Here is a 12020-nt window from a genome sequence, read left to right as displayed (position 1 = left end):
TTGATTTCTGTGGAGAGCTTGTAAGTCTGCAGAAAAACACTTAAGTGCTTGCCATATGTACTTCTGGAAATTTATTACTTAGATAAAGGAAGCTTAGACAACACTGTGTTTTCATTACAGTTGTTGAAAAAGAAAGCTTGCCTTGAAGTTGTCATAGCGCTCTAGTCCCTGGTTTTTACCTGTGACGTAACGCTCATTATTTATTGAAAAAAAAAACGTCTCACACATACCTGGAGGCCAGCGCAAGTCATCCTCGGTGACCATGTTCACACCTGCGTACAGCTTCTCCTTAAACTCCACCAGGTGATCCGCTTGGGGGAAGTAGGCCGAGAAGCCTGTGATAACAATGTCATCGCCCTCCATGATAGCCTTGGAAGAAAAACTGAGAAAGAGAGAAACACAGTTCCGCTATACACCTCCGAAAGTGATTCACTTTTTTACTCCCTTAGAAGAGTACCAAAAATGTCGGTAAAGCATTTGTTAGGGCGCAAAGGTTAACTCTACAATACGAACCTTCATGCTTTGCGACATGCGCATTCGGAGCTGCGAACAGGTTTTATTTAATAACTGTGTATATCGACACTCAATATTTCGCTCAGCATGTATTGATGTGGTTGAATCGAAATTCATATTGTCACGGAACAAATAAGATGTTTTCTTGCTTTCAAATGTCATGAACATGCCACTGCAAGCGGCGTTGAATTCTACCGATGAAACATGATATCCTCCGTGGCCTGTGTTATTAACGTTTGGAATACAATGCAGAAAAAAAGAATTAGGAAGATAAGCCAAGTTGCAGCTAGTAAATCGACGCTACTTTTAGACGAAGCAAACGAAAAGCATGGAAAGTGGCCGTACCGCCCGAAAAACGAACCAGCGATTACGATAGCAAATTAGTATTTAGGGGTCCTATAACGGAAAACTATATATAGCTTCCATTGATTACGAGAAAGCGCTTGATTCAGTCGAATCCTCAGCAGTCATGGAGGCATTACTGGAATCAGGGTGCGGACGAGCCGTATGAAAAATACTGAAAGATATCTATAGCGGCTCCACAGCCACCGTAGTCCTCCACAAGGATAGCAAAAATATCCCAATAAAGAAAGGCGTCAGGCAGGGAGATACGATCTCTCCAATGATATTCACAGCGTGTTTACAGGAGGTATTTAGAGACCTGAATTGGGAAGAATTGGGGATAAGAGTTATTGGAAAATACCTTAGTAACTTGAGATTCGCTGATGATATTGCCTTGCCTAATAACTCAGGGGACCAATTGCAATACATGCTCACTGACCTGGAGAGGCAAAGCAGAAGGGTGGGTCTAAAAATTATTCTGCAGAAAACTAAAGTAATGTTTAACAGTCTCGGAAAAGAACAGCAGTTTACGATAGGTAGCGAGGCACTGAAAGTGGTAAGGGAAGACCTCTACTTAGGGCAAGTAGTGACCGCGGATCCGGATCATGAGACTGAAATAATTAGAAGAATAAGAATGCGTTGGGTAGCGTTTGGCAGGCGTTATCAGATCGTGAACAGCAGGTTGACAATTATCCCTAAAGAGAAAAATGTACAACAGCTCTGTTTTACCAGTGCTCACCTACGGGGCAGAAGCCTGGAGGCTTACGAAAAGGGTTCTACTTAAATTGAGGGTGACGGAACGATCTATGGAAAGAAGAATGATGCATGTAACGTTAAGGGATAAGAAAAGAGCAGATTGGATGAGGCAACAAAAGCGACTTATTGACATCTTAGTTCAAATCAAGAAAAAGAAATGGGCATGGGCAGGACATGTAATGAGGAGGGAAGATGACCGACGGTCATTAAGGGTTACGGACTAGATTCCAAGAGAAGGGAAGCGTAGCAGGGGGCGGCAGAAAGTTAGGTGGGCGGATGAGATTAAGAAGTTTGCAGGGACAATATATTCACAATTAGCACATGACCGGGGTAGTTGGTGAAGTCTGGGAGAAGCCTTTGCCCTGCAGTTGGCGTAGCCTGGCTGATGATGATGATGGACGTGAAATTATACCAATATGTTTTTATTCCAATCTCTTGACGTCAAATTTGCGTAACCGCCTACGCAAGCATCGGGGAGTGACTCGCAGGGTTGTTTAAAGAGACCAATCAAATGCTTTCCTCATTTATAGGAGGTCACTTTTGTTTCCTTTAAAAACGAATAACATTGCCTACACTGAGTGGCTTGTCTTATCTCATCGGCTGATAAGACGCGACGAGCATGGCTCAAGCGGAGAGAGATTCGATGGGGCCGAGCCACTGCACTGAATATTGATAACCGGATGAAGAGGGCGGTCTGCGATTGGGCCGCTTTCTCTTACTTGGCTTGTGGTGGCTCGTCGACAATCGCGGCGGCATGCAACGGAAGCTTAAGAATGACGCCAAAACGGATCCTCAGAAAAGAAGAGTGTGCCGGACGAGGTCGTAAACGTGCCGAACGTGCTCGAAAACGTTACACAGCCACACAAAAAGCATTATTGTACGCAAATAAACCCATGCTCCCTGGCAGGTGCGAGTAGTCGGTGCCTGAGCGATCGGCGGCAGCGATCTGTTATTCCTTTCGGAACGGGACAGCCTGTGGCTATGCAGAGAAAAAATCAGTTTTGTTCGGCATATTAATGCATCTTTAACGCCTACAGGTCGCGTTTACGCCGTGAGTTTTCGTGCTTTTTCGGCGTCGCGTGACAGGCGGGTGAAGTGGGTGCAGCCCGAAAACTTTTGACCCATAGCCGAGGTCTAATGGCGAAAAGGCGTCGAATCAGAAATAACTATTTTTCTTTCGTTCTTTGCAGCCATGTATAATCAGTGTGTTCACACCATATCCGATGGAGAGTTACCGTGGTTTTCGTGACGTCGCGTGACAGACAGCCGAAGTGGGGGTGGTTACAAAAGGTTATTGGCCAATGGCGGAGGCATGATTGCAGAATTGGAATAGAAGCGTTTGTAATAGCTTTACGTTATAGCGCCCGACATGTAGGAAATAAGGATAGTAGTTTTAACGGCCATATAAAGGTGTAAGTATTCGCGTACTTACTTAGCAGTGATAGAATATGTAAGTGCGACTGAACCCTTGTGCGTCGCACTTGCATATGCCCTTGTGTGTCTGGTTCTTTCTACGTCCTTGTTCGTTCGTGCTTACACAATCTATCATGGGTTCAAACAAACTAACCCGCCATGGTGTTTTCAGCAAATTAACAAGCGCGGTTTCAGGCGCACACAGGTGAACGCGAGCACATCATGCTCGACGGGCGCAGAAACTCGCCGCGAAAATGCTGGAATGAGGAATTGTGGCAGCACCGAGAGAATTTATCTGCCAGCATTTCTCGCATCGAAGCGAAAGAAACGTCGCAAGCACCGCACATACGAATCTACCGGCACTACGCGCACTCTGCAAACACAGCAGATCGCTTTGCAGACGACACCCTCGGGGGCGCTCAATTTGGCCACGTCGACGATCCATTTCACGACATACGAGCGCCAGCCACGCGTCCCTACGTCGTCCACCAAAGCCGTCTGCTACGGCGTCCACCATTCGCGTGCCCAGCGCCATTGCAGACGATGTGGATGTCTGCACTCGGTACGGAGTGGCGGGTGAGGGGGACATCGAGCACCCTAGCAGCCGCAAAACAACGCCCCTCCTCCCTTGCCTCACCGCCGTGCCTCGCGCGCGACAGGAGAGGGCACGCATCCCGCCTGCGTTACTCGCTCGTGCACGCGAGATTGAGCGGCGTTCGTTGCCTCACCCTCACAAGTTTTCACTCGCACATACAGCATACGGCGGGCGGCGACTGTTTTGTCGCCCTCGGATTTTGTACAGAATCTCGCGCTGAACGGCACAAATGCTATAATTGCTATTTCAATAACACGAAAACAAAGTACCAGAATAGAGCAGATGAACAATGCCGCCGACGTACCAACCCAACGAGGCAATAACAAAATGCGACTATCACTGAAGCACTCGAGCAACTTGGCATGACGTCGGTTGCTTTGCGTGGAGAGCGCGCCTCACAGTGCGCCTAATTCATACAGTGACGTTCCTTTAAGGTCGTTGAGTAAAGCAGCTTAAAGCGAACGGCGCTTTCGAAAAAAAAAACAAGACAACTATGCGTACCCAATTCTAAAATATTAGGCGGTTAACAAATTGTTTTGGCTTGAATATGTGGAAAAATGGAAGGAAGGACTTGCGGAGAGATAGATCAATATATGCATGCATTTTATTAGTCAATGTATCCTGAGTATCTTAGCATGGCAGGTTTCCCCGTACGTGTAATTATTACGGCTCTGCTCCATATATAGCTACCATGTTTCCACCGTTTGTTCATATCGAAGTGTGGGCAAGTATAGTGCAAGACGTGGCTATTGACACAGAATGGCACAAAAGGTTCTAAGCGCTTACCTGCACACCGAGACAAGTTTTGTCAACACTAACTTTTTATATCCACTAAACTCTTAAAATATTAAAAACTCATTTTTTGAGCCGGCGCAGGGGCACACTGAGCGAGATTACGACCTCGTTCGGAAGGCAAGTGTTCAGAATACAGAAGCTCGACATGCACATACGTTACTCGGGGACTTATTTCCTAGCGATGGAGTCTATTTTCATTACGGTTGTCCTAGACCCTAGACCTACGGCAGAACTGATAGTTGGGCGAGTTCGTACGAATTCATAGTAAAATATTTAGCGCGCGCATTCGACAAGGAGCTCAAGTGACAAAGCGCTCGTGTGTCCCCCTTCACCGTGCACTTGTCAATTGTGCGCGCAAAATATTTTACTATGAATTCCTAGTCCTACTGTTGTCCCTCATCACCAGAGAAACGTTCTCAGCTCGTGCGCTCGAGCTGTTCCGTCCGCATAAATCGCTCACCTGGAGATGCTAGAGCCCTTCGTGGTGCCGTTACTCTGCCCGTTAGTCATAAGAAAAAAGAGATGGAAAAAAACTAATTTCGATTGTGTTGGATAATGACTGGCATCGGGAGGCTGTAGTTATCATGAACTGCCCAGGCGCACAGATCAACAATTTGTGGCTGTTCTATCCATAAAGAGGGATACTTCTCGTTCGCGCTGAACTAAACTTTTTATTTTCAATTAGTATGCTGACCAACGTAGTAAGCTTTAATTTTCATTGCGCAAAACTGCCAAAGCACGAAGGGGCGGCATCGACGATTACCTAGCACGCAAACCTTAGCGGGCTGTAAGGCTTTAAAATTTCTGGTCTGTTCTAAAAGCGAAACATTTTTTCGCAAACTTCTCCGGGTTTTCTTGACTGAGTGCTGCGGCGTGGCTGTTCTCCTGCTGAATAGGCCACCCGATCAGAGCGGAGGACGCGGGTGACGTCATTGTCACTGGATTACCTCGCACTACCACCAGATTGCACTCAGCTGCGTGCAGCCGTAAGCATCCGCGGCAGCCCCAGTGGTGGCCGTGCTGGCCAAAGAAAATAAAGAATCAGAATAAACAGCGGATGACATGCGCAATCGACGTCACCGCCGCTCGGTTCCTTGGACCACCACCAGATGGCCCTCGCCTACGTGCGTGCGCGGAGGCGAGCGCAATGATGCATGCGGCCGACACAGTGCTTCTAGCGCACAATGCAAGAGAGCTACAGACACTGGCCAATATGTGTGGCAACTAAACGACAAATCTAGGCCTTAAATTTAGCACAGAGGAATTGGGAATCAGGACATTTAATGAAGGGTCGAGTAAATATGTGGTGTCGATTCAACAAGTCATAACTATATTGAAGCAATATAAGTACTTCGGCATATACATTAACATTCAAAAAACTTACTCAAGCACCCACCAAGGTAATCTGAGAACAAAAGGGAAGGGGAATGCACCAATAATGAGAGATAGGGCACTTTGGGGTCACAATAAATATGAGGGAGTGTGCGGAATCTGGAAGGGTGTCATGGTGCCAGCACACATTTTCGCAAATGCCATTCTGTGCATGAAATTGATTTCTTGTAAGTTTTGGAAGGTAACCAGACATCAGTGGGCCGGTTGGCTTTGGGAGCCCACAGCAAAACCACAAATGAACCAGTGCAGGCGGACATTGGTAGGGGCTTCATTTGAAGACATAGAAGCACAGAGCAACATTAATCTTTAGGGATTGCTAGGGAACATGGACCACAATAAATGAGCGGCAGAAGTGCGCAAGTATATGAGCTTAGAAGCATGCGCACAAAAGGGAACAAGAGGTCACGAAAATTGGCAACCAAGTAGTACAGGGTAATTAGAAGTGTCGGTAGACAACCAGGAGTAATCAGAATGACAGTGAGTGAAACATAGACAGCGAATTCGATGCAAAGAATGGAAACGAAAAAAAATATCACTGAGATGCAAAGAAATAGAACAAAAGGAAACTAGGATAGAAAATCAGTACAATCACACGAATGGAAATGCCTTACTATTTGAAGCTCGGGGAAGTTGCCTATGGACAGAAACATACGGGAACAAATATTCGCAGTTAGATGAGGCATTTGCATGCTGGATCGAAAATCCGGAGACAGCTCAGCACATCCGAATAGAACGGGAAGGGATTCACCTAGCGGAACCAGTATGTAAAGTCCAGCTTTCATAAACACTCGAATTTAATGTCGATGGAAGCATCAACCGGCCAGCAGTCGAGATAAGCGAGACTAAAGTTGAGAGCGCTGGTGTTAAAAAAGCAGGAAAGAGACTGATAGGAACGTATTCATTGCGGGCATAGACAGCGGTACAAGGTATCTTAGAAGGGTATGGGTGCAAGCTGGTTGGTACGGGTGATTCGTCTTAAATAGCTGCAAAAAACACACGGACAAGGAAGAGCACAAGGCCGCGGGGGCCCTGGGCTCATCCTTGTCCGTGTATTTTAAGAGGCTGTTTAAAGGGACACTAAAGTGAAAAATGATTTCTTCTGCATCAGTAAATTACCTTTCTACAACACCAAAGACATCCCTCTTACAACGATAAGACTCTTGGTAAGCCACAAAAAGCGCAAGAAAGAAATGCGGGTGGCAACGCCTTCTAGAAGTTCCCGCGCCTTGTCGCTTTGACGTCATAGATTTTGATGGCATCTTCTCATCATCATCATCATCGTCAGCCTGGTTACGCCCACTGCAGGGCAAAGGCCTCTCCCATACATCTCTAACTACACCGGTCATGTACTAATTGTGGCCATGTTGTCCCTGCAAACTTCTTAATGTCATCCGCCCACGTTACCATCTGCCGCCCCCTGCTACGCTTCCCTTCCCCTGGAATCCAGTCCGTAACCCTTAATGACCATCGGTTATCTTCCCTCATTACATGTCCTGCCAATGCCCATTTCTTTTTCTTGATTTCAACTAAGATGTCATTCATCCGCGTTTGTTCCCTCACCCAATCTGCTCTTTTCTTATCCCTTAACGTTGCACCCATCATTCTTCTTTCCAGAGCTCGTTGCGTCGTCCTCAATTTAAGCAGAACCCTTTTCGTAAGCCTCCAGGTTTCTGCCCCATACATTAGTACTGGTAAGACACAACTGTCATACACTTTTCTCTTGAGGGATAGTGCAACCTGCTGTTCATGATTTGAGAATGCCTGCCAAACGCACCCCAGCCCGTTCTTATTCTTCTGGTTCTTTCAGTCTCATGATTTGGATCCGTTGTCACTACCTGCCATAATTCCCTTACCACTTCCAGTGCATCGCTACCTATCGTAAAGTGTTGCTGTCTTCCGAGACTGCTAAACATTACTTTAGTTTTCTGCAGACAAATTTTCAGACCCACCCTTCTTCTTTGCCTCTCCAGGTCAGTGAGCATGCATTGCAATTGGTCTCCTGAGTTACTAAGCAAGGCAATATCATCAGAGAATCGCAAGTTGCTATGATTTTCTCCATCAACGTTTATCCCCAATTCTTGCCACTCCAGGTCTCTGAATACATCCTGTAAATACGCTGTGAATAGCATTGGAGAGGTGATACCTCCCTCTCTGACGCCGTTCTTCATTGGGATTTTGTTGCTTTCTATAGCGAGGACTACGGTGGCTGTGGAGCCGCTATAGATATCTTCCAGTATTTTTACATATGGCTCATCTCCACCCTGATTCCGTAACGCCTCCATGACTGCTGAGGTTTCGACTGAATCAAACGCTTTTTCTTAATCAATGAAAGCAATATATAAGGGTTGGTTATATTCCGCACATTTCTCTATCACCTGATTGATAGTGTGAATATGGTCTATCACTGAGTAGCCTTTACGGAATTCAGCCTGGTCCTTTGGTTGACAGAAGTCTAAGATGTTCCTTATTCTATTTGCAATTACCTTAGTAAATAATTTGTAGGCAAATGATAGCAAGCTGATCGGTGTATAACTTTTCAAGCCTTTGGCGTTCCCTTTCTTATGGATTAGGATTATCTTAGCGTTCTTCCAAGATTCCGGTACGCTAGAAGTCATGAGGCATTGTGTATATAGAGTGGCCAGTCTTTCTAGGACAATGTTCCCACCATCCTTCAACAAGTCTGCTGTATCCTGGTCCTCCCCAGCTGCCTTACCCCTTTGCAGAGCTCCCATGGCGTTCTTTACTTCTTCCGGCGATATTTGTGGGATTTCAAATTCTTCTAGAATATTTTCTCTCACGTTACGGTCGTGGATGCTACTCGTACTGTATAAATCTCTATAGAACTCCTCAGCCACTTGAACTATCTCATCCATATTAGTAACGATATTGCCGGCTTTGTCTCTTAACGTCTACATCTGATTCTTGCCTATTCCTAGTTTCTTCTTCACTGCTTTTAGGCTTCCTTCGTTCCGGAGAGCATGTTCAATTCTATCCATATTATAGTTCCCTATGTCAGCTGTCTTATGCTTGTTGATTAACTTAGAAAGTTCTGCCAATTCTATTTTAGCTGTAGGGTTAGAGGCTTTCATACATTGGCGTTTCCTGATTAGATCTTTTGTCTCCTGCGATAGCTTACTGGTATCCTGTCTAATGGAGTTACCACCGATTTCTATTGCACACTCCTTAATGATGCCCATAAGATTGTCGTTCATTGGTTCAACACTAAGGTCCTCTTCCTGAGTTAAAGCCGAATACGTGTTCTGTAGCTTGACCCTGAATTCCTCTCATTTCCCTCTTACCGCTAACTTATTGATTGGCTTCCTATGTACCAGTTTCTTCCGTTCCCTCCTCAAGTCTAGGCTAATTCGATTTCTTCCCATACTACGGTCACTGCAGCGTACCTTACCGAGCACGTCTTGTATCATCTTTTATGATGCCAGGGTTAGCGCAGGGTATGAAGTCTATTTCTTTTCTCGTCTCGTCATTTGGGCTCCTCCACATCCACTTTCGTCTAACCCGCTTGCGGAAGAAGGTATTCATTATCCGCATATTATTCTGTTCTGCAAATTGTACTAATAACTCTCCCCTGCTATTCCTAATGCTTATGCCATATTTACCCACTGATTTGTCTCCAGCCTGCTTCTTGCCTACCTTAGCATTGAAGTCGCCCATAAGTATTGTGCATTTTGTTTGGACTTTACCCATCGCTGATTCCACGCCTTCATAAAAACTTTCGACTTCCTGACTGATTGTATGGGCGTAGACCTTTACTACCTTCAATTTGTACCTCTTATTAAGTTTCGCAACAAGGCCTGCCACCCACTCGTTAATGCTATAAAATTCGTGTATGTTACCAGCTATATCCTTATTAATCAGGGATCCGACTCCTATTTCTCCTCTCTCCGCTAAGCACCCGTAGCACAGTACGTGCCCGCTTTTTAGCACTGTATATGCTTCTTTTGTTCTCGTAACCTTACTGAGCCCTGTCATAGCCCATTTACTACTCTCTTATTCCTCCAGTAACACTGCTAGACTCGCCTCACTACATAACGTTCAAACTTTAAACGTTGCCAGGTTCAGATTCCAATGGCGGCCTGTCCGAAGCCAGGAATTCTTAGCACCCTCTGCTGCATCACAGATCTGACCGCCACCATGGTCAATTGCTTCGCGGCTGCTGGGGAGTGAGGGCCTGGGTTTAAATTGTTGTATTCATGGAGGAGGTTGTGGCCCAGTACCGCACCAGGGTGGCCAATCCTGATCTGGTGAGAGAGTGCGTCACCGGTTCTGGTAACCGGGATCAGGAAGCCCTCCAGGCCTGTTTGTGCAATTTTCTCAACACACGTTCTTTTTTTTGGTGGAAAATTTCGTGGCACTGGGATTCAAACCCCGGTCCTCTTGCACGTGAGGCGGATACTCTACCGCCAGCGCAGGAGTTGTGCGCCTCATTTAACCTACAGTGGTGACTTTTTTCATCAGCCAAGGTGGAGCAATCTGAGCTCGGTTAAAGCACACACATGGCACTCAACTAGAGAAACCTGGTATTTAAGACCTACACATGTGTGGCCATACATAATAGAAGAGATTTTTTTAATATTAAAAAGGGGAGAAAAAGAAGAAGAGGAAGACAACAGGGAATTTATCTCGTGGCCCTTGGATGTTGCCCGGAGAGATAGGTCAGTCGGTTGGTTCATCAGGCCCCAGGTTACATTGAAGCGCCATAGCTCCTGTCCAGAGCCTCATACTTGCGTGTAAAGCATCTGATGCCTGCGATAATGGCCTCCCGTGGATAAGAGCGAACTCGAGCGGTTCTAGAGTCTAGGAAAAGCTTGATCAGGTGCTAGGTGAGCGCGGCACCCTTAGCGTGGGAAGCTAGCCCGAGTAACTATCTCAAGGACTGCTGCTCACGAGAGCGAAATGCCTTTTTGTAACTATTATAACTCCAATAAGACTACTTTCGAAAAGAGAAAGGGCTGCACTACGAGTCCTATGACTGATAATTTTCTATATATATATATATATATATATATATATATATATATATATATATATATATATATATATATATATATATTGTTTTTCTTCGCATCTATGGGCTGGAATGCGAGCGCTACTGATTTGTTTCTGCATGTAGTAGTTAAGAGACCGAGTTTAAGGGAGGAGAAGAAAAAAGGGAAGGAAAGTTTCTGAAGCATAATTGCAGCGCCGTGGTTTAAAAGCGCACCCGCGGTAGCGAAACTGATGGAGATATAAACGTGCGTAGCTATGATACCACGCCAAGCCCTTACTCTAGGGTATCTTCTAGGGCCTACCTAATTATATAGCGGTACATATTGACTATATTATGTTCTAAAGGAACCAAATATTAAACATGCGAAGTTTCGGGAACCTTTACTCAGCCAACGTGGCTAAAATGCGAAAACATTCTTTGTAATCCCTGCCATCATACTACGCAGGGGCGCTGGGGTTTCGGGGTGAAATTCAAATACTGATACTCGGACCTTGATTTTCTCACCTAATAATCAAACTGATTGCTGATTGATTGTTTCGCTTTAGTATGCCTTTAAGATGAACGTACAAGGTAGGTATAGAAGATTAAAGAGATGTATGCAAGAATGCTAGAAGGAAGAGTAATGATAGCATACCTGAGTAACCCAAGCAAGCTTCAGGATCACTTGTCGCCGCACAATTTCATAGGTAATTTAAATAAATTACCATCATCATATCATTACGCGGGCGGCGGCGGCCATGCGGGTGAAAAAAAAGCCAAGCTTCGCTTGAAGAAACCGCCAAAAAGACGTTAGGATGTCTCCCGATCCTGTGTGTGCTTCGTTTACAGGAGATTGCATTAGCCTCTCGACCCTGTCTGAATAAAGCCTTCCGTGTCACTTTGTACGAAAATCGAGCAAACGCGCATTCGTGCTTCGGCTGCTTTTACACTCACGGAAAGTTTTGTTATATACAGATTCCAACTCGTTGGATCTGATGTTTCCTTTTCTCACATTACGCTGATAAAGCAGTAATAGCAGGGGAAGAGACGGGAAACAAAAGAGGTGTTTGCTCAGAGTGCTACAGCATTTTATACTTTGGAGGAGCTAGAGAGCCTGGGCATGTTTCAACTCCATTGCTTTCTACCCAGCGAACAGAAAAGGCTTGAGTTAAGTTTTTTTTTTATTGTTCTTTTCTCCTTGAAGTCGACCAAAGTCTCTTCAAGGTG

The 12020-nt window shown here is 45.4% G+C and overlaps 1 protein-coding gene across 1 annotated transcript in view; it reads right to left on the bottom strand.

Annotated features, from left to right (window-relative positions):
* Window positions 1–11468, bottom strand: part of LOC135910185 (fatty acid synthase-like) — a 136917-nt gene extending 125449 nt beyond the window's left edge. The window contains exons 1-2 of the mRNA XM_070524610.1: window positions 11449–11468; window positions 231–382 (exon numbers count right to left, since the gene is read on the bottom strand). Of these exons, the coding sequence (XP_070380711.1) occupies window positions 231–363 (133 nt within the window). The 5' untranslated portion in view covers window positions 364–382; window positions 11449–11468. The remainder of the gene's footprint in view (window positions 1–230; window positions 383–11448) is intronic.
* Between the last annotated feature and the right edge of the window lie 552 nt (window positions 11469–12020).

The sequence above is a fragment of the Dermacentor albipictus genome, chromosome 8 (assembly GCF_038994185.2).
Source record: "Dermacentor albipictus isolate Rhodes 1998 colony chromosome 8, USDA_Dalb.pri_finalv2, whole genome shotgun sequence".
Taxonomy (NCBI): domain Eukaryota; kingdom Metazoa; phylum Arthropoda; class Arachnida; order Ixodida; family Ixodidae; genus Dermacentor; species Dermacentor albipictus.
Note: the sequence above shows the minus strand (reverse complement) of the source record. Positions and strands in the feature narration are given on the sequence as shown.